This window comes from Dasypus novemcinctus, chromosome 7 (genome assembly GCF_030445035.2).
Source record: "Dasypus novemcinctus isolate mDasNov1 chromosome 7, mDasNov1.1.hap2, whole genome shotgun sequence".
In the NCBI taxonomy this organism is placed as follows: Eukaryota; Metazoa; Chordata; class Mammalia; order Cingulata; family Dasypodidae; genus Dasypus; species Dasypus novemcinctus.
Genome location: NC_080679.1, coordinates 10032578 through 10057302, shown reverse-complemented (window position 1 = coordinate 10057302; position 24725 = coordinate 10032578). Strand labels below are relative to the sequence as shown.

Genomic DNA, 24725 nt, shown 5'->3' with positions numbered 1-24725 from the left:
GAGATGTAAGTGCGCAGTATCCTGCTCAATAGAAAAAGTGGAAGGGAGCTTAGAGAGGGGCTGCTCTGCTGGGTAAGAACGATGGGGAAGGGGGAGGAGGGCTGGCAGGCAGAGCCTAGAGAGGGAGGCCCTCAGGATGCTCCTGCCACAGCCCAAAGCGCAGTGTGATGGGGGCAAGGACGACGCGTGCCTGCCCGGCTTCAAGGCCCCGGATGGAAAAGGCCAAGCGTCGGCGACCAGGCGCTAAAGCACTCGGTCGCGTCTCTGGGTGGCCCCCAGGGCAGGCTGGGCAGTGCGGGCCGCGCTTAGAACCCGGCCCACCTTGGTTGGAGGGTTTCCCATCCCACGTCTGGGCGACCAGCGGCCCTGTCCCGGGTTTACACCGGAAGGCCTGAGCTCTGGGAACCCCCTCGGTTTTGGGTTTCCCCTCTCGAGATAATCCGTGTCCTCAGCCCTTTGGCTGACCCTTGGGGTGGGGTGGGAGGAGCGGCCATCCTCACGCTGCCTCTGTTGCCTCCAGGCGGAATTGCCCCTCTGTGTGTGCGCACCCATGCGCGCGCGTGTGGTTCCTCCAGACGGAAGTACTCTGTGGAGTTGGCTTTGGAGGCTGAGCCAAGAGTCCTGCTGAGGGGTGACTCTAGCGGGGTCCTTACTCTCTTCTGGGGTCACACCAACCCCTCTTCCCTCCAGGTCCCCCTGTTTCAACACTGCAGCTAACACTACTGTTCCTCTGATTGGATTAGCCTTTTGTTGCCTCATTTCAGAGCTTTTGTTTGCTTGACTTACATCTCTAAAGCTTATTCCTTATTTCTTTAGCCTTTTGATAGGTTGTGATCTGTAATCCGTATTTTAATAATTGGGAATCCCTGCTATCAGTTTTGTTTTTTTAATAGTAGTAATTTCATCTTATTTTTTATTTATCTTTTTTTAAAGTGAGTAGATCACACAAAATGTTACATTGAAAAGCATAAGAGGTTCCTTACATGCCACTCCCCAACCCCCAACCCCATCACTTTTTTAATTGTATTTTTTTGAAGATTCCTAGATCACAAAAAGTGTTACATTAAAAAACTATGAGGTTCCCATATACCACCCAACCCCCTCACCTCACTCCTCCCACATCAGCCACCTCTTTCATCATTGTGGCACATTCATTGCATTTGGTGAATACGTTTTGGAGCACTGCTGCACCACGTGGGTTATAGTTTAAATTGTAGTTTACACCTGCTATCAGTTTTTCACCCCCTAACATGCAAAATCCCATCTTTCTGCTTCACCCAAGGGAACCACAATTTGCTCATATTCTGGTCCTTATAACCTTCATTATTAACTAGAAAATCAATCATAGCTTACAGTTCAAATATACCAAAGCTCACTTTATGAAAACAATCACTCTTTGATTAAAAAAAAAAAAAGACTTAAGGGCAGTTGTCATTGGCAATAAGAATGGCTTTGACCCAATTCTGCAGACCGTTCCCCCGTCTCCTGCCAGCGAAGCTGTTTAGACGCAGCAGGCGAACAGGTGTAATCTGCAGAGGTGTTACCACACACTGCTCTTCATTCCTTGTTCCCTGGGTCATCTGGCCCAGAAGGTTCTTCAGAAAGAAGCCCGCATGGCCTCATCTCCAGCTTCCTCCTTACACAGCCAAGGCTGTGATGCCCGCAGGTGGTCTTGCTGGAGGAATCCCGAGATTCCGTAAGGTTGACGTTCTTCCTTGCATGACGGCTGGGGCCATGTAGCTGTAAGGAGTGATCTTCTAGAACAAGACCGGAGCCTCTGTGTGAGGATCATGTGCGGAGTGGGTTGGGATTCAGTCCTGGTCAGATCACAGGGGCACCCTTGGAAAGAATTTCTCTCCCCTGTTTTGTATCATTCTCACTTAGGGAGGGATATTTCACTATTTATTGTACATCATGGAGCCTGCGAAGAAAGCTTCAAATATATTTCAATAAATTCTTGCTAAAGCAGAAACGCTGCTTCACCACACTTTAACAAAATCTTCAACAGGAAAGGTTAAACAATTCAAGGTTGATTGGTTACATTTCTGCATTGAGTTAACATGAATATTATTTTTAACCAACCAAAATTTATTGTCTGCCATGTAAATAGAAGACCCTGCTACAGGTTGCAGGGGAAAAGGAGTTGGTAAAGGTTGCCTTTGCTATTTGAGGTTTGAACTTCATTGTAAGCCCAATATTTAACATTCTCTGTTCTTTTTAACATAAAAGGAATGGCTTTACTTACAATAATAGCTGTGCTATTTGTCTAGTACCCTTTACACCAGATTAGAAGTGACATCTTGGAATCAAAAGCCTTGAAAAGTAATACAGATATTTACTGTAGATTTTTTTAAAAGGGGGCAGTGCAGGAGTTTTACAGAATGCTTCCCACAGATCTTCCTTAAAGTCCTCTTCCCCAATTTTTCCTCTCCCAGAAACTGTTAAAAATTCTTGTCCTCCTTCCATGATCTCCTTTACCTTCATGTGCTCCCTCCTTGTGCTTCCCTCACGTGCTCCCTCCTTTTACTTCCCTCCATTTGCTTCCTCTTTGCTCATTGTCTTCTCTCCCTCCTTCAGTCTCCTTTCTGAAAGTCTGCTTTCTCCTCAGGATCTTCCCAGATGCTTGTAGCACTGGGGAAGTGGATCTTAACTTGCCTTGGATTGCTTGCCTCTTAGAAAATTAGCCCTTTATCTGGATTCTGCATCTCTAAGGAGAACCGAAGGGATAACCCTATAGATAAGAAACCTCTGGGGAAACGGACTTTGGCCCAGTGGTTAGGGCATCCGTCTACCACATGGGAGGTCCGCGGTTCAAGCCCCGGGCCTCCTTGACCCGTGTGGAGCTGGCCCATGCGCAGTGCTGATGCACGCAAGGAGTGCCGTACTACACAGGGGTGTCCCCCGCGTAGGGGAGCCCCACGCGCAAGGAGTGCACCCATGAGGAGAGCCGCCCAGCGCGAAGGAGGGAGCAGCCTGCCGAGGACTGGCTCCGCCCACACTTCCCGTGCCGCTGAGGACAACAGAAGCGGACAAAGAAACAAGACGCAGCAAAAAGACACAGAAAACAGACAACCGGGGGAGGGGAGGGGAATTAAATAAATTAAAAAAATAAATCTTTAAAAAAAAAAAAAGAAAAAAAGAAACCTCTGTACTTAGGAAGGGAGGAAGGAAGAAGGAAATGCCATAAACAAAAAAATTGTTACCTATAAAATATTTATTATATACTAATATATAATAGAATAAAGTTATTAATTTATATACAGGTAGTACCTTTAAGCACATTTTTAAGAGGAAGGAGGTATCTGATGTATAGCTTAATGTATGTAATCACCAAAGAAAATGAGAAAAAGTTAATGGGAATATCTCTTCTGGTTCTAGGAATTCGAAGCCTATGTTAACGCTTCTGGAGAACATGGAATCGTGGTTTTCTCTTTGGGATCAATGGTCTCAGAGATTCCAGAGAAAAAAGCGATGGAAATTGCCGATGCTTTGGGCAAAATACCTCAGACAGTAAGAAGATTCTATACAACTCCTTTATACCTATCTTTCATAAAAGTTCTAACCCCAGACTTCAGTTTTTACAATAATTCTATTAGTTGGAGCTTTAGTGTTGGGTTTTCCCTGCCACTTCCCAATTCTTCATCCAAAATTCTTTTTTGTAACTCATCTTCCAACCACTCTGAGATTAAGCAATGATCCATTTTACTAGAAAGCCTCATTTCCTCTAAGAGATTCAAATAAAACTAAAGAGAATTTATTTAAAAAATAAACTGAAAAGGGATACTATCCCTTCATTTTACTTATTAAGTAAACTTTTCCTTGAAGTGCAGAAAAGTGCAAAAATCCTAAATTGCGTAGCTTGATGAATTTTCACCAAGTGCAACCAAGCCTCCAGAATGGGAAACAGGAAGTGAGCACCCAGAAGTTCCTAGTCACTGCATCTCCCACCCCTGCAAAGTCTAGCTTCATTCAGAGGATCCCACTTTCTAGCTACTCCAGTGGATTCTGTTTATTAAATCATAATACGTTCTTTCTTTAAATTCTATTATTTTGGTCCTTGCTATAGGTCCTCTGGCGGTATACGGGAAGTCAACCATCTAATCTTGGGAAGAACACTAAACTTGTCAAGTGGCTACCCCAAAATGATCTGCTTGGTGAGTTTGGGAGGATTTGATGTGTAGGTCAATCTCTGGTATGGAAATAAACAAAAGCCACCCAAATGAGAACAAAAGTTATTCATTCAGAGCTTGCTACAAGGGAGTTGGGCAGCATCACTTGCTTTTGGCAGAGATACAATGGCAGGCAGAGGAGTGGGAAAGCTTTACAGTAAAACAAAGGGAAGGTTTTGGGTGTTTCCTGATCAGAGGCTATTCCATGGGGAGGCTGGAGGTGGGCTAAGGAGAAGTGGAGCATCCTCTGCTATTGGTGAGGAGCATATTTAGCTTTCTCCAGTTGGCCCTACCTTGGAAGTAGGGGCAAACATTAGGGAAGCTGTCAGTTATTGATCAAGTCTTGGGTATTTTTAGTTGATTGTTGCAGGGATTGTGGTCTAGCTTCTGGGACTGATTGTTGTAGACAGTGGCTAGCTTTGTGGACCATTGTTGCAGGTAGTGGGTGAGAATTTCCTGGCCTGGTTACTGCTATGAGTGGGTCAGAGATTCATGGTTATTATCTATTTGTATACTCAGTGTCTCAGCTCCCAATTCAGAAAGCCTCTCCACAGAGGCAGAAGAGAAAAAATAATTTTAGTATTGAATAAGCATGAACCCAAAATGCAATGCATCACAGACAATCCACTGAAGAATTTGTAAAGAAAGAAATCCTACTCTTTTTAAAGGTTTATTTTATTTATTTCTCCCCCCTTTCCCCCCCATTGTCTGCTCTCTGTGTCCAGTTGCTGTGTTCTTATGCATCTGCTTGCATTATCAGGTGGCACCAGGAAACTGTGTCTCTTGTTTGTTGTGTCATCTTGCTGCATCAGCTCACCATGTGTGCGGCGCCACTCCTGGGTGGGCTGCGCTTTTTTCACGCGTGCGGCTCTCCTTGCAGGGCACACTCCTTGCGTGTGGGGCACCCCTAAACGGGGGCACCCCTGAGTGGCATGGTATTTGTTTCATGTGGCAGCACTGTGCATGAGCCAGCTTACCACACGGGTCAGGAGGCCCTGGGTATCGAACCCTGGACTCTCCATATAGTAGGTGGATGCTCTATCATTTGAGCCATGTCCGCTTCCCAATCTTATTCTTTTTTAATAGATAAGTAGATTTAACCTATTGCATTCAGATTTTCCAAATAAAATTGTTAATTTTCTCATATCTTTATGATGGAGCTAGGTTTTACAATTTGGAGTCAGGTTGTTTTAGTTTCCTAGGCTGCTCAAGCAAATACCATGAAATGGGCCAGGTCAAACAATGGGAATTTTTTGATCACGGTTTTAAAAAAAATTTTTTTAAAGATTTGTTTTTATTTATTCCCCCCCCCCTTCCACTCATTCCCCCCAATCCCTGCTCTCTGTGTCCATTCACTGTGTGTTCCTGTTCCTTTGTGTCTGCTTGTATTCTCATTAGGCAGCTCTGGGAACGCATCCTGGGACCTTTAGGAGTGGGAGAGAGGTGATTATTCTCTTGCATCACCTCAACTCCCTGTTCTGCTACCTCTTCTTATTTTCTCTCCTCTGTGCCTCTTGTTGCGTCATCTTACTGTGCCAGCTTTCCATGTCAGCCAGCACTTCTGTGTGGGGTGGTTTTCCCGTGCTGGCCAGCATTCTCCTGCAGGGTGGCACTCCTGCGTCGGGCAACATTCCTGCATGGGCCAGCACTCCATGTGGGCCAGCTCTCCATGTGGGCAAGCTTGTCCTCACCAGGAGGCCCTGGGCATTGAACCCTGGACCTCCTATATGGTAGACAGGAGCCCAATTGGTTGAACCACATCTGTTTCCCATGTTCACGATTTTGAGGCCAGAAAAATATCCAAATCAAGGCATCAGTAAGGCAATGCTTTCTTCTTGAGGCTATGGTGTTCCTGGGCGGGCTGCTGCTGATCTTTGGTCCTTCGCTTGTCACATGGCAAGGCACATGGTAGGGTCTCCTGGTTTCTCCTTTCTCTTCCAGATTCCGCTGATTTCAGCTTATTGCTTCCTGTGACTTTCTCGCTCATGTCTGAATTCATTCCATTTATAAAGGACTCTAGTAATAGGATTAAGACCCGTTCTGGGAAATGGATGTGGCTCAGGGGACTGAGCTCCCTCCTACCATATGGGAGTCCGTGGTTGGGTTCCTTGTGCCTCCTAAAGAAGATAATGAGTGAGCATGACGGGCAGGCATGGCAGGCTGACACAATGAGATGACACAACAAGAGACACAAGAAGAAAAACATAATGAGAGACACAGTGAAAAGAAGCAGGGAGCAGAGGTTCCTGGTGCCTCCTAAAGAAAAAACAAAAACCGAAAGCAAGCAAGACAGTGAGCTGATGTGACTGGCAGGTATGGCAAGCTGACACAAGATGATGCAACAAGAGACATAAGAAGAAAAACAATGAGAGTGACAGCCAAGCAGGGAATGGAGGCGGCTGAAGTGATTAGGCATCTCCCTCCCACATCAGAGGTCCCAGGTTCAGGTCCTGGTGCCTCCTAGAGTGAAAACAACGAGGGGGTGGGGAGAAATAAATAAATAAAATAAATCTTTAAAAAAAAAGAAAAGAAAAAAGACCTGTCCTGATCGAGGTGGGTCATACCTTAACTGAAGTAACCTCATCGAAATGTTCTACTTACAATGAATTCACACCCACAGGAATGGATTAAATTTAAGAACATGTTTGTCTGGGGGACACACGGTGTCACACCACTACATAGGTGATAGCTGAAATAAGATCCATTTTCTCCCAGAAAACTGGGAGATAAGGTATTATCTTCCTTGATGATTACATTTCAAAGAGATTGCTCTTAGGTCCTGAGCTGTGGGACTGGCAAGAAGCTTAGTGAGCAGAAGCTTGCTTAGCATTTCACCTTCTGGTCTAGATCGCTTTCAGACTTAGAGGACGTCAGACCGTGCAACTCAGTGAGCTGACCGCAGGCATCCCTCTCTTCTTTGCTTCTCAGGTCACCCGAAGACGCGTGCCTTTATCACACACGCTGGCTCTCACGGTATTTATGAAGGGATATGCAACGGCGTTCCAATGGTGATGATGCCCTTGTTTGGTGACCAGATGGACAATGCAAAGCGCATGGAGTCCCGGGGAGCTGGTGTGACCCTGAATGTCCTTGAAATGACCTCTGAAGATTTAGAAAATGCTCTAAACACGGTCATCAATGACAAAAGGTAAGAAAATACAAAAATAAATACATAAATGAATAAATAAATAATAAGTGGAGAGATGTTACAGAGGAATATACTACCTGTCTATTGGCCATAGCATTCACTATATTTATGTAAAAAGAAACACATAAACTACCAGACTTATAAATAAGATAATTTGGGAGTGATCATTACTATTATTCACTTTATAAAATAATTATTTAATTCCTATAGAATGTAATAGACAAATTATTTCAAAATTTGTTTTCCCTGCAAGATTTAAAACTTCAGTTTATAAAAAATGTAAAATAATGTTACCATAATAGACATATGATTTATAAGTTCCTGTACGTTTCTGTAAATGGGTTGCAGATTCTGCATAAAAGGATCCTAGTGGCCAAAGCAAAGAGAGAAATATTCAAATTCAAGAAGCATAGCATCCATAAGATAAGAACAAACCAGTTGTTTATAAGTACAGTTTGCCTAGCACTGAAATGTATGAGAAATTTTGTACGTGGGGCTGTATAAATGCTATCACAGATAAAGTCTTTTAATAAAATCAAAGGTGAATTTGTTCAAATGTAGCCCTGAAAACTATTCTCCAAAAGACAAAAGCTAGCAGATCAAATTAGGAAGGAAATTTAGCATATTGCTGTCCAACTTACTGGTAACAGGCTGATCAAAACCTAAGGGAGAGAAGTGAAGGCCCGTGGGGGCAGTTTATCCTACAATAAATCCTAAGTGTGCATGTGTGTGTGCACACACCTGTGCACGTGTGTATGCAGACGTGTGTGCGTGCATGTGTGTATGCACGTGTGTGTGTGCCTGCACGTGTGTGCGTCAATGAGGGACTATCAGGAGCCTTCCCCATAGTTGCTTCCTTTTCAAAAAGACATTAGGAATTCAGATGTGAAAAACCCAGCGGGTCACACCAAGCATGTGCAAGGGAAACCAGGGCCGCCGTTTGTGTGTGTGTGTGTGTGTGTGTGTGATGACTGACCTCAAGCCTTTGAGGTGCTGCTGTGCAGAAGAGGCTTTGGCTTTGCGCTGAGTGGAGGCCATGCCCAAACAGGAAACATCCCCATGCCCTCAGCACTAGCCAGCGTTCTCCTCCCTGGGCCACCCCTGGCCTCTTCTGGCAGCTCAAGGTGACAAAATTAAAACCTGACTTCTCTCCCTGCACTGACAAAACTCGTTTCTGAGGTCCACTCCATGTAAATAATTAGTAGTAATAATAATGCTGATTATTTTAGGATTTTCGAGCTTTTGCTCCATGGTAGAGAAAATTACTTGCACCCTAAAAATGTAACCTATAATAATATATCAAAATAAAATTAGGGACTTAAGGTCAGCAATGATCATAATTATTACTGAATACAAATGTCTTTTTATTTCCGTCTCCTTCTCCACTCCTTTCTTCTCCTTCTGCTAGTGCGGACTCACTAAGATTTGATGCATCTAACCCATTTTTGATTCGGATGTTCTGATTCAGCTGTCTATACAGTCCAAAATAAACAGGAATCCATTTTACTTTATCAGGCTGTGTAGACCCAGCCTCAGGGCTGAACTTAGCACTCGGATGGATTGATGTTTTCAGGTTGAGTTGCGGGTGCGTCACCACCTCGAAGTAAAAAATGGCTTTTACTTTTTGACCTGGTGTGATTATTCACAATTCCGATTGGAAGATAATTCATAATTTCTAAGAGGAGCTTCTTTATATATATTTTTTACTCTCAAGAAAACATAAGCCGATTTCTTACGAAAATATTACCAAAGTAGGAAGTCAGGGTCAAATATTTTTAAATGGGTTTCCTGTTTTCATTTTTTGGGGGGTGGGTTGGGGGTGGGGAGTAGAGAACGTTTATTCCGTGTGTGTTTCTTTCCTGATGAGAATAGAAACACGCTTCCGTTGCCCGATTCGGAAAGCCTGGTAGCGTTCCTGCCTGAGCCAGTGGCCGGGGCAGGCAGGGCCCAGCACTCACCGCCTTTTCTGCGTTTAGCTACAAGGAAAACATCCTGCACCTCTCCAGCCTGCACAAGGACCGCCCGGTGGAGCCGCTTGACCTGGCCGTGTTCTGGGTGGAGTTCGTCATGCGCCACAAGGGCGCGCCGCACCTGCGGCCCGCGGCCCACGACCTCACCTGGTACCAGTACCACTCCTTGGACGTGATCGGCTTCCTCCTCGCCATCGTGCTGGCCGTCGTCTTCGTCACCTTTAAGTGCTGTGTCTTCGGCTACCGCAAGTGCTTCGGGAAAAAAGCGCGGGTTAAGAAAGGCCCCAAGTCCAAGGCGCATTGACAGGCGGGTGGGAACCGAGGGGACGTTGGCATCCCTTCCCTGGTCGGTGCCACCCGGCCAGCAGAGTCCGTGTTTAATTCAGGACATTCTTATCGAACAAATACTTTGCCGTAAATTAGAAACCCCCAGAGGGTTTGTTTTTTTTTTAAATGAAAATAATCTAATCGCTGGTCAACCTAGAGGTAAGGGTCCTTGAATCTGTGTATTACGGCTGCCCCCACCTCCGGTAGCCCCTTTAATCTGGACTGATTTGTCATCTTTCACATGAGCTGTGGAGAGGGCGGCCCCTTCATTCTGCATTCCTGTTTTCTTGCTGAAAAACGGGGTTTCAGAGGTGGTTCTGGCTGCAGCGGCTCGACAATTTTAACATCATCGTCTGGCTGCTCTAGCTGTTCTGACATATTCCACCACCAGTACCACTTGATCCTAATTCCTACTCAGGCTCCACAGATGATGCACTGTGTATTTAAGGAAGGAAAGGTTTATTCCTTTAGGGGCAAGCTGGGTACTTGAAATAACTGGCATAGGTTTCATTGAGAACAGTGCAGGATTTGGGGGAAAAGAATGATGCTATTTAAAAAAATGGATGTGTGGTGTTTTTGAGAGGATAATCACTATTTATGCTAAAGGGATCCCATTTCAATAAAACTCAAAGGATAATGGCTGGCAAGTTTATTTTTTATAAAGTTGCTTGCAACTAAAAATGTATCAATAAATCCATGTAAATTCCGCTCCTTCAGTGTTCTTCTCTTCATTGACCGTTGCATTTATTTACTTATTGTTAAGTTACAGTTTTTAAATACAAAAGTAACACATGATCATGAAAGAAATTTGAAAAATATAGACACGTACACATGTACACAAGCATACACGCAGATACTCGCACACAGGAAAATAAAAATTGCTGGTGATCCTATCGCCCAGATATAAACACTGTTCCTCTTTTGGCAAGTAAGTCTACTTATAAGAAATTGCAGATATACCAAATACATCTAGTATTTGCAGTTTGCTAAACTGCTTTCTTCACTTCTATCACAAATATTTCCCCATGTTTTCATAAAACATTTAAGCTACTTTTCGTGGTCAAGGAGTATTCGGTTGCACAGACGTAGCTGGATTTACTTAACCACGACTCCTCAGTGGTTTACCTCTTCCTTTCTTTTACCCACAAGGCCTTTCGGTCTATCCCAATCGCTATGCCTTTGCACAGGCTCATGGTTATTGCCTCGGGACCACACATGCCCACGGACGTGGCTGGTTGGCTCTCTCTGGGCTCCCCTAGAAGTGGACCGTGGGACGAGAGTTCCAGGGCCGGTCGTTTGTTTGGGAGGCAGAGGAGACCCTGGCAGGGCTGGGTGGGTGAGCTAGGGAGGGAAGCCCACTGTGGGGTGGCCACTGGAGCTCAGTCCTGCTGGGGAACTCTGGGAGCCGGGGGCGGGGGACACACCCCAGACATTCCCTGCAGAGCAGCCTGTTGGGTGTGTGAGCACACACTGTGGGTCCAGGACCCGGGATTGCGCGCCCAGGTGGAAGAGGTTTCTGCCCACGTCATTCTGCCCCAGGTAGGCTCAAGGGGCAGCAGGAGCCTGAGAAAGCCTGCAGGGAAAGGAACACACGTGCAGCCGCAGGTTCCTTGTGCAGGAGGAGGGAAGAGCAGGGGCTTCGGGCTCTCCTGGCATTGCCACCTGGAGCCGATGGTTTGAGATACCCCCAAACCTGCCTCCAGGCAGGCCCTGCCAGTGAGAGAGAGAGCCCACAGTTCCCCGCCCGCTCCTCTGTATGTCGCACTGTCTGCAAAACTCAGTCCACCAGCTTGATAGGTGGAAAGTGGGCTCTTATTTTAAATGTGCTTTTATAGTTATTATTAGAGGTCGAGTCCATTTTTCTTTTTCTTATTTATTTTTGGAGAATTGCTTGTTTCTATGCTTTACCTGTTTTTCTACTGGGGTGTATTACCCTGATGCTTGGTTCAGGATGCTTACTATATTAACGAGAGTAGGCTTTTGCCAAGTATTGTAAATATTTTCTCCACTTATTTTTTTCCCCTTTAATTTTGCTCACACTTTTTGTGGTTCTAAGTTCATAGGCGTCAACTGGAGCTGGGGTCAGGTAGCTAGAATTCTCCAGGGTCCTTGACTCTGGCCCCCGTTCGCTCCTTCCCCCGACAGTGCTGGAATGCAATCTCTTCACACCAGGGCTGTCCCCATATCTTTGTGGCTCTGCATGGACTCTTGGACTCTGTCCGCCCTCCTCAAGGCCCTTCCCAGGCTGCCCAGGGGCTGTCTCCAGCCCTCACTGTCCACGGCTCCCTAACACCCCACCTTTCTCGGAGATTCCCAAGCTGCCGTGGCTGCCTACCTGCTCAAGTTCCTTTACACTGTGGCATTTAGACCCTCTTGTCTGGGCATCCTGGCTCCCTAACTACATGAGGCTCACAGCCACACCCCCGGGGGGGCTGGCGCTGGAGGGGGGTGGGAATCTCCTTTCATCTGCTCTCTCTGCTCTCTCTGGGTGCCAGCCTGCTCTTCTCTCACCATATGGCCTTCTCTGCACCCCAGCTTCCAGGCACACTAAGTGCCTGGCTTCTCTCTCATCCTCAGTTCCAAATACCTGGGAGGAAGAACCTGATGGGCCCAGGTAGATCAGGTGTTCACTCCTTGGCCAATCAGGAACATTAAGGGATTACAGAATAAAAAGCCGTAACTGTGACCGCATGGGTCAGAGGAGAGAGCATTGTGCTTTGGGCAGATGGCCACATACAGGTGGAAATAAATACATTATTTCCAACTTTCCCACTTTTTTCTTTGACCGTGCCTGCCTGTAAGCTCACAGGTTTCAGTAGAGTGGGTTTTTTAATTTTTTAAATTAAAATGAAAGTTGTTTTTTTTTAGCTTACCTCCTTTAGAAGCAGAGGTGGGAAGCTCAGTAGAGTATTTGCACACAAAGGCGATGCTTTTATGAATGGGTTGCTTGTAAGTCACGTATTTTTGTTATAATGGGGGAGAAATGGGTTTTTATCTGGGAGCACCACACAGTCCTCTCCGGTCCCCTTGATCTCACAGTCTTGGCGTCGTACTGGACAACCCGTCTCAGGGCGGCTCACTTACTGCCATGGCTTCCCCGTACCCTGGGTGTGCAACCAACACATGGACCCTCCCCTACAGCCCCGGTACCCGTGCCCTTCCCAGTGTGACCTTGCGGTTCTTCCCATCCAGGTGCTCAGGCGATTTCCTCCCTTTTTGAGCCAGGCCTGGCCTTGCGACCTGCCTGGGCTGAGGGACGGTGGCAGAGGTGATGGGCGCCAGGCCCGAGGGACCTGTATGTTTTTGCTTGCTTTCTGGGAACCCTGCCCAGCTGCCATGAGAACAAGCCTGGGCTAGCCCTGCTGCGCGACGAGAGACACGTGCTCCAGTCACCCTGTTCCCTTCAGCCAGTAGCCGGACGTGTGTGTGAGACCCTCCTAGAGCAGGTAGCCTTCAGCTGCCCCACCAGCTGACCGCAGATGCAGGAGTGAGTCTCATTAAACTTAGCCAGACATGGCCTGGATCGGCAGAACTACCCAGCTGACCGTAGACTCGTGAACAATAATACATGGTTGTTTTAAGTCACCACAATTTGGGGTGATTTGTTACACAGCAATTGCTAACTGTTACATTCACCTCTGGTTCTAAATCCATGGTCTTTCACGTGTTGCATCTGAAGACCTTCAGAGAACAAAGATGTGTTCTACCACCTCTGTATCCACTGCCACATGGAGTACCATGATTAACTGCACACAGTAGGCACAGCGTTAAGGTATGTGGAATGAAATTGCAACCTCATCACTTGAGTAATCTTTGAAAGAGACTGTAAGACCCAAAGGGGAGTGGGGAAGGTAAGGGAAAGGGGCTGTGAAGGAGGGATTTGTGAACAGTCTTCCCAAGTCTGTTCCTGATTGTCCAGTGTGGCTCCAAAGGGCATAACAAGGAAAAAGACGGGCCTTTTATGGGGAAGACATTTTCAGCATTACACAGGAAACTCATTTTCTAACTATCTGGATTCAGCGAAGTAGAAATGGGCTAACACCAAAGACAGTGAGCTCCCGGGCATTGAGCACCATCCGAGCAAAGCTGAAGAACTCTGGGAGAGAGGTGGATTTTGAAGTAGTGTTTTAACCGAGCAGTCTTGGCTCTGGACGTCTCTGAGTCTTCCTCTGTTGCCCTTCAACAGACAGAAATGTTCCCAAAGGCCAGGATTTCATTTCCTAACTATTGGTCTGTCTCAGTTACAAGTAACACAGAACTTCTTCGGGCCCCACTGCTGGTTCGGGGAAGCAGGCTCCTGCCCTCCTCCCTGTCTTAGGGGTCCTGGGGTCTCCTAAGGGTTCTGCTGGCGGGAGCCCACTTCCCACGCGCCAGGTCATCCGGCCCTCGGGGAGGTCCACTACCCAGGACCTCTCTGACGGCCCCTCCACTCCTCCCCAGCTGCCCCGGCCACCTCCTGCCCCATCCGGGGCTCACATGCCTGTGTCCCCAGGGGACTCCCATGCCCACCATCGCCCTTTCCCAAACAGGCCACTGTACTCACACACCTGTGGGTAACAGAAATGTCTAAGGACAATAAGGTGCGGCATTTTCATGCCAGGGCCCCGGGCACCCTTCAAAGCGCTGGGTCGATAGCGACTCGGGGAGGCAGTTGGAGCTCAGAGTTCCACGGGTCTGGGACCTAACGGTGATGATTCTGAAGACCCCTCACCCTGTCAGGAGGACTGTTCCTCAACAGGGCCATGACTGGGGGACCCAAGTGTCTCATTTCGTGGACAGCTGCCCCCCCACCTGTCCACAAGACCCCTGACGTGTATTAGGTTAAGGACAGAGCTTTTTTTTGTGTGGTATTTTTTTGTTCCACTCAGAAGAGGACTTGCAGAGAAGGTTGGTATTTAGATCCCAGAACAGCTCTTTGAAGGATTCCCAGGATGAAAGCTGAGGACCTTGAGGATGGAGTGGAGGAGCCAGGGCAGGGGGTGAAGCACCTATGAACTTTTAATCCCCCATCTTGACACCCACTTTGGTGTCGGTCAACCCTTTAGGAGCTGATGATGCTCAGAGAGCGCTTGAAAGGGACAGTGAGGGTTGCTGAGGTGGATTTCTCATTAGTCATTAATTTCCCATTTCTAGAAAGGAGGGATTGAGGGCTTTTCTTAACCAAGTGTATCAGTTATCTATTGCTGTATAACAAATTACTGCAAACGTAGGGGCTTAAAACAGCGCACACTATCTCACAGTTGCTGTGGGTTAGAAGTCTGGGCTTTGGTTTAGCTGGGTCTTCTGCTCAGGGTCTCCAAAGGCTGGTGACAGCCGAGCTGTGTTCCTTTCTGGAGCTTGGGGTCACATGGTAATTGGCAGAATTCAGGTGCTTGGGGTTGTAGGACCGAGGCGCCCAGCTTTGAGAGACCACCCACAGTTCCCTACCACGGGGCCCCCTCCATGCTTGATCAGGGCTGTTGACTTTGCAGAGTGAGCAGGGGAAGCCCTCTCCAGTCTGCTAAGAGGGAGTCCTCTGTTACGTGACTTGAGCCCTGGGTGACATCCATCACCCTTTGCCATATTCCAGTTTAGAAGCAAGTCATGTGTTCTGCCCACACTCAAGGCAAGGGGATTATACAAAGGAGGGAATCACAGAGGTCACCATTGGGGGTGGCCACCATACCACTTTGCAAACCTTGTTTATCTTAAAAGAGCTTGGGGAAGAGATGGCAGAAGCAAAGACAGGCTCAAATGAGGACGTGTCAGAGGAAACAGAGGGCCCGGAGCCCCAAGAACCAGACGACAGAGGTAGGGAAGGTGCCCGCCTCCCGTATTCCTGCCCCCACTCCGTGGGGGTGGATCCCGGCCCAGGCCTCGATTTCTCCACCTGTGCTGAGGAGAAGAAGAGCCCTGCGTGGTCATAAATGTGGAAGCCCTTGGCAACAGGTGTGGGTAGAGCTGTGCGGGTGCAGGCTGGGCCAGGGCACCAGGACTTTCTCCCGGGCTGGTCATCTCAGCACTGCACCTGTGGCATCTTGGTCTCAGGTACTTTCCAACAAGTGATGAACCTTCTGAATATCATGGACAGTGAGTCGGTGAAGACAGACGTGGCCGGCGTGGGCCTGGACATGCGCAAAACCCTGGCCTCGGTGATCATCACCGAGAAGGGCAGCACGGAGCCCTCGGTGGTGACGAACGCTCTCATCCGCTGCCTGCAGGTGCCGAAGGTAGGCCCGCCCCAGGCGCCAGCCCAAGTCCCTGTGTCTGTCCACTGCTGGGATGCAGAAACAGGCAAGACATGAGGTTCTCACTCCTCGAAGATCAATTAGGAGGTGGAGCCGTGGGCGATCCTGATTTTTAAGAGTCCCCCATCTTCTGAACAGTGGGTCAGTGGCCGTCATCCTAGGGCTCCCGGGCTGAGTTTCAAAGAGGTTAAGCGGGAGCTAAGCAGGCACATGGCCCGAGTCCAGGCAGGATGCTCAGCCGGAGGAGGGATTGATAGGCCGGGAGAGGGGCTGGAGCAGAGGGTGCAGAAGGGAGTGATGGAAAAGGCAGCCGAGGTGCGGTGGCCCTGGTGTGCTGGGGTACGTTTGGACCAGTGGTCCTCAGAATCTCCTGGAGGGCTTGTTAACGCGTCCACTGCCGGACCCCATCCCGGGAATTTCTGATTCAGAAGGTCTGGGTGGGGTCTGAGAAGCAGCATCGCTCACAAATTCCCAGGTGATGCAGATGTTGCTAAAAACAGCTGGAATTTCAACTGTCCTTTCGCCTTTGGGGGGCAGCAGAGGAGTGCTGTAAGTGGGGGAGCTTCTTGTTAGGAAGCTTTATCTTAGAAAAAGATGCATGCCAGCCTGTGAGGTGTGTGGGCTGGAGTGGAGGGGTATGTGCAAGAAGTTTTCCATAACTGGCCTTCATCGGCTATCAATGCAACAAATCGATGATAGGCAAGTAGATAAATTTTTAAAAATTATCATGTGTTAAGGATTTTATTTAGCGCATTAGTTAATGAGGAAACTAGGCAGATGTTCAAATGAGAATTTCACTTATAGAGGTTAATATTCATTACCAGGCAAAATTCATTCACGTTGCTGTGGACAGGAAACATTTGCATCGTCATCTGTTTTCTGCAGTCCTAACTTGTAATCTCTGCAGAGCTGTAAGATCACCTGATCAACCAAAGACATCCTATTTAAAGAATCAGATAATCCCTAGAGGGTCTGGCAAACCCCAGGCCCTCCACCAGCAAGGCAGACACCAAGAATCGCCGTGACCAGTTTCCACAGTCTTTGACAGTTTCTCTCGTGACCATAAATATTCTCCAAAGACAATCTTGATTGGCCTGGCTGTTTATAGTAAGAGTTCTAATTAAGCATACAGGCCTTCTCAAGTTCGCTCTGGAAAGCTGCACCATACTTTCATACCCAAGGGGGTCAAAATTGGTTCTTTGGGGGCATGAAAGAAATCCTACTTTTTAATGTAGAAAGCACATATCTATGTATGTGTATGTGCTTGTATGTACACCTCAAAAATAGGTATATAGTGTACTGTGGTATTAAATTTTTTTCTGCAGGAAAAAAAACCTGAAAATTCTCCTTGAAGGGCAATTTAATGCAAACACTTGCCTTGAACCTGCAGTACTGAGAAGCTACTAGGACCACACAGTTAACATGTGTCCTGGAGTTGCCATAAGGAGTCTCTGATTGGAATTTTAAAGCTTCTATATTTGCTGTCTTAAGACTAGGAAACCAAGGCCAAACCTCTCTCTACCAGGTTTCACCTGTAGATCCTATAGATCTGGGTGAAGTCCTCTCTTCTTGAGGTTCCCAAATTTGTGAAGGTTGCTGGACCTCCAAGAAGGGGCCTTTCTCATCCCTTTTAGTAGCACACCCTCTTCCCACATATAAAGTCAACCCTTGCTCCTTACAGATGGCTTCTCATGCCCAATTAAATGAGACTCATTCTCAAATATGACTCTCCTGGGGTGGCCTTGGTTGCACAATTGAGTTGTCCAATCATACCCTAAACCATGTCATTTTCAATGCGCCACAGGCTGGTGGGAAGAAAAACAGAGTGAGAGGCAAGCTTCCTGGTCACAGTGTGCCTTACAAGAGCCAAGGTGTTCAAGATGGCCGATGCCAAGTTTGTGGAGGACCCTGTGTGGGGACCATTTGACACCTGCCTTGCTGCATATGTCAGGCTGAAAACAGGGAAGGGAGAATGAATTTCAAGCCCATATTGACAGGACCAGTGCACTGAGCAGGATGGGAGGAGGGAAGGAGAAGGACCTGGCAAAGTTAAGATCTGGGACTTGGGTGCTTTTTTTGATTTTCGCCAAGACAGGGTTATACAGAAGCAGGATCCGGTGGGAGGGAGAAGATTGTGAACTCGTGGCAACTTGGACTTGGGGGCAATTTGTCCTGGGGGCAGGTTGGGTGCGTGCCCTGGCCCTAGTGCCAAGTCCAGGCATATTTCCACCCACCACACTTGTTTCCCAGATTTCCACCCAGCGCAAAGTCAACATTTACAACATCCTTCAAGAAATCATCCAGCAGGAAGGAGAGCTGGAAGAGCAGTGTGTCCAGAAGCTGGTTGCCATCGCCTCCAAGGAGATGAGGGAGACCCCGGAGGTATCAGAGCTCTGGGTTCCGTGGTGCCCTCCCTGCCTCCCATCCCAGAGCTGGGCCATTGGTGGGCATGGCCAGGGATGCTCAAGGCCCTCTCCAGCTACCTACTGGGGCAAGATCAGGCTGCACCATGCATAGCCAAACAGGGGTGGAACAGCCTCGGGGTAAGAAGGTTGAAGGTCCTCAGCCACTGGTGGTGCCACACACCCCCTCTGTCCCCGTGCAGGTGGATGGCTACCTGATGGCAGAGGTAGCCAGTGACACCCTGGTGGCTCTGTCCCGAAACCACTTCAGCTTGGTCATGTATGAGCTGCAGCACCACCTCAAGCCCCTCAACCTCACCGATGAGTTTGTCATCATCACCTTGGCCAAGCTGGCCAATGGCAATGGTAGGGGCTCTTGGGTCCTTGACCCTGAGTTTTGTGCTTTCAGGCCTGCCCAGCCCCCCACTGGTCTCTGCCTCCCTCTATCCCTGTCTTTTTCTCAGCCCCTCCCTCTCCGTCTTTCTCTCCTTACCTTCTTTCCATCTCCATATGTCTCTTTGACTCTCTCAGCTGATAAGATTCTCTGTGCTTCTGTCCCTCATTCTTACCTCTATTCCTCTGTGATTTCATCTCCTTTCCCAAATCTTCTTCTCTCTCCCCCTTCCTTTCTCTGTCCTCCCTGTTTCCTTCTCTCTCCCATCTCCTTCTCTGCTCTTACATCCTCTCAGTTCCTCCCTCCCTCTCCTTTCATCCCACAAACATGCATCAGGTTCCTCCTGATCTATGCCAGGCAATGTGTGTGGGGGTGCTGGGCTACAGTAATGAACAAAACATGCATGGTCCTTGCTCTCCTAAGGAACCTAAAACAAGTAAATAGATGAGTGAGATATGAGATGATGCACATGAAGAAATAGCTAGGTGGCTCATTGGACCAAGATGGGGGTGGGGCTCCTTCTCTGTAGGGTCCTCAGTGAGGTAGTAATACAGCGGCTGAGAGCCAAAGGATGAGAGGAAGCGATTGGGGTTAAGAGCAGGGTGGGGTTCATGCCTTACCGGGAGAATAGCATGTACAAAGGCCCTGAGGCAGGAACAAGTTTGGTTTCTCTGAAGAACTGGGAGGTCGCTGAGGCTGGAGTTAGAGAGAGAGGGGGAAATAAGCTTAAAATGAGGTTGGAGAGTTAGGCTGAGCCACATGGACACAGTACAGAGTCTGGATTTTATTTAAGGGAATAAGATGCTATTGAGGGGAGCAGATGTGGCTCAAGAGCTTGAGCTCCCACCTCCGACATGGGAGGTCCTGGGTTTGGTGCCTGGTGCCTCCTGAAAAAACTAAAACAAACAACAAGCAAAACAAATGAAAAAACCAACTCAGGGAAGCTGATGTGGTTCAGTGGTTGAGGTCCAGCTTCCCATATTTGAGGTCCCGGGTTCAATTCCCAGCACCTGGGTACCTCAAAAAAAAAAAAAAAAAGATGCCATTGAAGGAGTGTAAGCTGCAGAATCGCCTAAGGAGATTTTGGTTCTGGAAAGATATCTTATCTGCTCTGTGCATGGAGAACAGGTTGTAGACACGTGGTACAGACGGAGCTTAATTTGGCAGGACTTGCTGATGAAGTCTACAAGGGAGGCAAAGGAAGAGGACAACTAAGAACGACTCTTGGGTTTCGGGTTGACACTGGGTGTGTGGTTTGTTTCCTGATGGGAAACCTAGGGGTTGGGGATGTGAAGAATTTGGTGTGTGTGTCTTAGATTTGCGTCACTTGGGGGTTCTCCAGGGGGGCAGTTGCTGTTGGTTGTTCTGGATGCGGGTTCAGGGGTCCAGCCTCAGTACGGTGACCTCAGCTCAGGCCCAGTGCGGTCAACACCATCAATGCCGAGGGAGTGGAAGTAGAGAAGGGAAGGGACCCAGGGCCAGCCCTGAGGAGCAGTGATTCCAGAAGGCTAGGGAGGTCCTCAGCGAGCCGGGGGGCAGATGAAGGCCGTGGCGTCCTGGTGCCTGAGAGCAGAGGGGTTCAGCAAGGAGCGAGTGGCCAGCTGCGTCCAGGCCTGCCCGGGGCCCAGCGAGACGAGGCGAGGGAGTCAGTTGGCAGAGGATGCTGCAGCAAAGCCAGGAGTTCTGAATGACAGAGAAACCCTACATGACACTCAGGAGAAGTGGAGGAACAGATTTATTTCATGCGGGCTCAGAGAAGAGTTAATCTCCACATTCTGAGCCCCATTTTTCAGTTTTCATAGGTTTATATAGGATTTTATGTGGGATCAGTATGGCTTTTGCTCATTGCTAGGCGTTGCTAGGCGAAATCTTGCAAGTGGGGTTACAGAAGCAGAAGGCAGGTGCAAGGTTGTGGGCTGATTTACAGAAGGAGGGCAGGGGCTGGAGTGGTTTGTTAGATTACAGAAGCGGGGGTCAGGGGCTGGAGTGGTTTGTTAGATTACAGAAGCGGGGGTCAGGAGTTGTTCATTTGATATTTTCCCGCAAGGTCATGTTTTCACGTGCTGATTCACAGAAACGGGGGCAGGAATGACCCATTAGATATTTTTCTACAAGTTTATGCTTTTATTTCTCAACAATCCCTCGTGAAGCCCTTGAAATTTTTATAGGGCATCACTCGTGCTAAGTGGAAAAACAATTTAAGGTAGTAAGGCATTTTATAAAATACAAGTTATGAAGATTAGTATTTTTTAACTAAAGTCCAGTTTCTGGGAGCTGTAGTTGTTAGTTCAGTCCTAAACAGTAAGCCAAGCAGTTTGAAGAAGAGTAGAAATCACAGGGAACAGGAGTTCATCTAGTCAGGTGATGGCGATTTTCAGTGGCTCCGGGCAATTTGGACTTTCAAGGGACAGTGAGGTACAGGGTGCCTTGTCCAGTTGTCTTGTTTTTTTGTTGGATTGTGTCCTTTTAACTCTAGTATGATGAATCCAAGGGGCAATATCTGAAACTTTGAGAGCAGTGGGGGCTACAAGGGTATGTGGGCCTGTCCAAGTGGGGCTGGAGGGGCTCCTTTTTCCAGTTTTTTACTCAAACTAGGTTTCCGGGCAAGTGTGGGTATACTGGGTGGCTTAATGGGATGAGATCTTGAGATAGGACAGTTTTGTGTATTTGGGCTAGGGTTTCTTAACTGCTGGAGGGTAGAATCCTGGCCAGTTTTTCCTAGGAGCTTGAGATTTCCCTTGAAGGTTTGAATATTTGGGGGGGGGGCGGTTGTTTAAACAGAATTTTAAAAGGTGACTAGCCTGAGGGTTTGGGGGTGGGTCTGACTTTAAGGAGGGCTAATGGAAGTAGATTTACTCACAGGGAGGCCAGTTTTGTTTTTTTTTTTAACAGAACTTGGCTAGGGTGATTTTGAGGGTTTGATTTATGCATTTTACTTTCCCTGAGCTCTGGGGTTTATATGTTGTAAGGAGCTTTCACTTAATTCCTAACATTTTGCTAGCTCTTGGACGATGGCCTCCACGAAAGCAGGGCCCTTGTTGCTGATGATGGATAAAGGTATCCCCTGCTGGGGAACTATTTCTCCGAGCAAAGCTTTAGTTACTTTTCTTGCTTTTTGGTGTGGATGGGGAAGGCCTTGACCCAGCCCAAGGAGGTGCACATTATTACTAATAAGTACTTACACTTTTGACTTGGTTTTATTTCTGTAGAGTTTGTTAAGTCTTCAAAAGGGGCAGTTCCTGTGTGTTGGATGCCGGCTGGGGCCTGGGGACCTGGGGAGGGGTTGCTTTTAGCGCAGGTTTGGCATCGGCTGTTAACGGCGGTGCAGAGCGAGGCCATCCGGGCAATGTAGTGCTATTTTCTGAGCAGGGCTTTTAAAGCAGTCTTTTCCAAGTGGGTGAGCTGGTGGTGGTGTCGACCAAGGGTGTCGGCGGCCCCCTCTGGGATGAAGACTTGCTTATCCGGGAGTAGCCAGTTTCCCTCTGGGGTCTGGTGCCCTCCTTTTCTCTTTGCCCACTCCTGGTCTTCCAGGGTATAATAAGTTTTTTAATGTGTTGTTCTAAAAGGGACAGGTGAGGCACTGGCAGCGGGGCTTGCAGTTTGAGGGCTTTATTTATTTTTCGGTTGCCTGTCGAGCCATTTCATTGGCTAGTGTATTTTTTAGTAACTACCTCTGTTTGCTCCTGAGGTCTTTGACAGTGGATGACCGTGATTTTGCTTGCTTCCGGACTGCTTCTAGTAGTTGAAGAACTTTCTCTTTATAATTTTTTTCTTTTTCCCCTGCAGTTAGGAATCTCCTTTCCTTGTAAATTGCTCTATGGATATGCACAGTAGCAAATGCATATTTAAAATTAGTGTAAATTTTACCCTTTGCCCGGTGGCCAGTTATAGGGCTCGAATTAGCACCCAGAGTTCTTCAGGTAGGGGAGCTGCTTCTACTGCTTGTTCACCTTGGTCCCTGCGCATCCAGCAAGCCTCTCTCCGTCTCTGATAAAACTGCTGCCGTCTGTGACTGGGGTTTGGTCTGGGCAAGGAAGGGGCCTGTCCTGGAGGTCGTGGCGACTGGCCTACGCTGCTTCTGTTACTTCTGCGCAGTCGTGTTCAGGAGTTCCTCTTTTGGTCAGCAGGAAAGTGGCAGGATTTAGGAAAAGAGGTAGGGGAGTTTTTTGAAGCTCTTTGGGATCTGAGTCCAAGTTAATTGAGTCTTTTTTTTTTTTTTTTTTTTTGAGTCCTGGGATTCTCGCATTTAAAAGCAAATAGAGACTGGCTCTGGGGAGCTCCTAGCAGGCAGGGAAAAAGCATCCTTTAAATCTAGACACGTAAACCAGGCGGCCCCAGGTGGCACTGGCAGCAGCGGAGAGTTCAAGTATGAAGTATTCCCCCCTTTTTGGGGTGGCCTTTCTTGATTGGTTGGGTCTGGATTTTTAAGGCTGCTGCTAACAGGGAGACCTGCTGTGTCATTTGCTCTTTGCTTCCCCCTCAGCAGTTTTGTTCCCATTGACGAATACTTCGTTTGCGACTCTGAGGAGCTGGGAGATGTTTATCTCCGTGAACCCATTTAGCTTCTGAAGTTTTTGTTTGATGTCCAGTGCCGCCTGGACGGCGAAAGCTGCATGGACCCTTCTCTGGCTTTCCGGAGCTGCTGGCTTGAAGGGGGTGTAAATCTTGAAGGCTTTGCAGAGTCGCTCATGGGAATTTCCCAGAGTATTTTTTTCAGGCTTTTCAGTGACGGAGGCCGTTTTGGACTGTCTGTGGGCCGCCTTGCTCCTCCTGTACCCCCTGAAGAGGGCTTCTTGATACCGCTGAAGGGCAGTCCGTCCCTGATCTGTGTTGAAGTCCCAGGCCGGTTGAGCTTTTGGTGCCGCTTCTCGGGCCCATTCCTCTGGCTCCAAGACACCTGCGGGATCTGTTCTTGCACCCACTTTCTGGCGTCCGTGAGGATACAGCATCTCTCCTCCATATTGACCTGGGTTAGGAGGAGCTGGCGACAATCATCCCGAGTGGGCGCTGGGTTTGGAAAATGGGCTCCCTGAGGTCGATAAGAGCCTGAGGCTTTTCTGAATGTGAAGGGGTGTGGTGCTTCCAGATTAAAGATCTGCGGTTGTGAAAGGCTGATAAAGCAGGGTTGGCCTCTGCGGCTGGATAGCCCCTGGCACTGATCTGGGGTGAAAGGCTGGATAGCCCCTGGCACTGATCTGGGCTGGACTCTGTTTCACCGAGAGGATGTGAAGTGCAGGCTATGCGGACTGAAGTCTTCTCGCCAAAGGGGTCTCAGGATCCCCCTCCGTGGGGGCTGGTGGGCCCGGGGAGACTGAAGGTGGAGGAGTCTCTGGGAGATCTGCCTGTGGAGGCTCCAGGGCAGGGAGATGTCCTGGAATGGCTGGAACACACAGCGGGGGTAGTGGGTTTTCTTCCGGGGATTTTTGTACAATAATTGGTTTTTGAGGTCCGGCTGTCTGAGTTACAAGGTCCGGCTCTGACCCTTCCTTTCAGCAGAGAATCAAACCTCAGGGGGACAGGGTTTGCGCAATTTTTAACCAGGAAATGATGTAGGGAAACTGATCAGCGTGGCCGGGAGTCCTAGTGACTGCCTGCCAAACCTCGCGAACCTTGGCTACCTCTAGGGTTCTCTCTGAGGGCTAGTTAACATCAAAGGTGGGCTACTCTACTTTGCACAGAGTCCAGAGAGTTCTGGGGGACATACGGGCACTATAATCCCCAGAAAAGCCCTTTCTGAAAAATTTTAACATATACTCTAAGACTGTGAGTTTGGCTTGTGATGATCCCATCCCTGAACCGGTGTCGCAGGACCAACAAAGGAGGGGAGCCTCTCACGAGGCCACTCAGATGCCTGCCTGTCCGCGTCTCTCGCGAGAACTTAGGCTTGTCTTAGCTAAGGCGTCTGTGTAGAGTCTGGATTAGCCGTTATGCCGTATGATGTAGCTGCAGAGCGCAGGTTGGGGCCCACTCGGACTCCGTAGCACAGGCTGTGGAGCCACAGACTGGATCAGCAGGGGCAAACCTCTGCAGGCCCCATTCAAGCACTCGATCACTCAGAGGTTACACAGTCCCACACAAGGGCCGCCCT

At 48.2% G+C, this 24725-nt stretch overlaps 2 protein-coding genes across 4 annotated transcripts in view; both read left to right on the top strand.

Annotated features, from left to right (window-relative positions):
• LOC101436400 (UDP-glucuronosyltransferase 1A10) overlaps nt 1-10325 on the top strand; it is a 107416-nt gene extending 97091 nt beyond the window's left edge. For all 3 annotated transcript variants that reach the window (XM_012530196.4, XM_012530195.4, XM_004471467.5), the window contains exons 2-5: nt 3379-3510; nt 4067-4154; nt 7098-7317; nt 9294-10325. In XM_012530196.4, coding sequence (XP_012385650.1) covers nt 3379-3510; nt 4067-4154; nt 7098-7317; nt 9294-9591 — 738 coding nt within the window. In that variant the 3' untranslated portion in view covers nt 9592-10325. The remainder of the gene's footprint in view (nt 1-3378; nt 3511-4066; nt 4155-7097; nt 7318-9293) is intronic.
• Nucleotides 10326-14328: 4003 nt separating this feature from the next.
• The window catches only part of MROH2A (maestro heat like repeat family member 2A), a 50961-nt gene continuing 40564 nt past the window's right edge, over nt 14329-24725 (top strand). Inside the window, exons 1-5 of the mRNA XM_058299864.1 lie at nt 14329-14501; nt 15309-15404; nt 15642-15823; nt 18092-18223; nt 18447-18609. Coding sequence (XP_058155847.1) covers nt 15323-15404; nt 15642-15823; nt 18092-18223; nt 18447-18609 — 559 coding nt within the window. The 5' untranslated portion in view covers nt 14329-14501; nt 15309-15322. The remainder of the gene's footprint in view (nt 14502-15308; nt 15405-15641; nt 15824-18091; nt 18224-18446; nt 18610-24725) is intronic.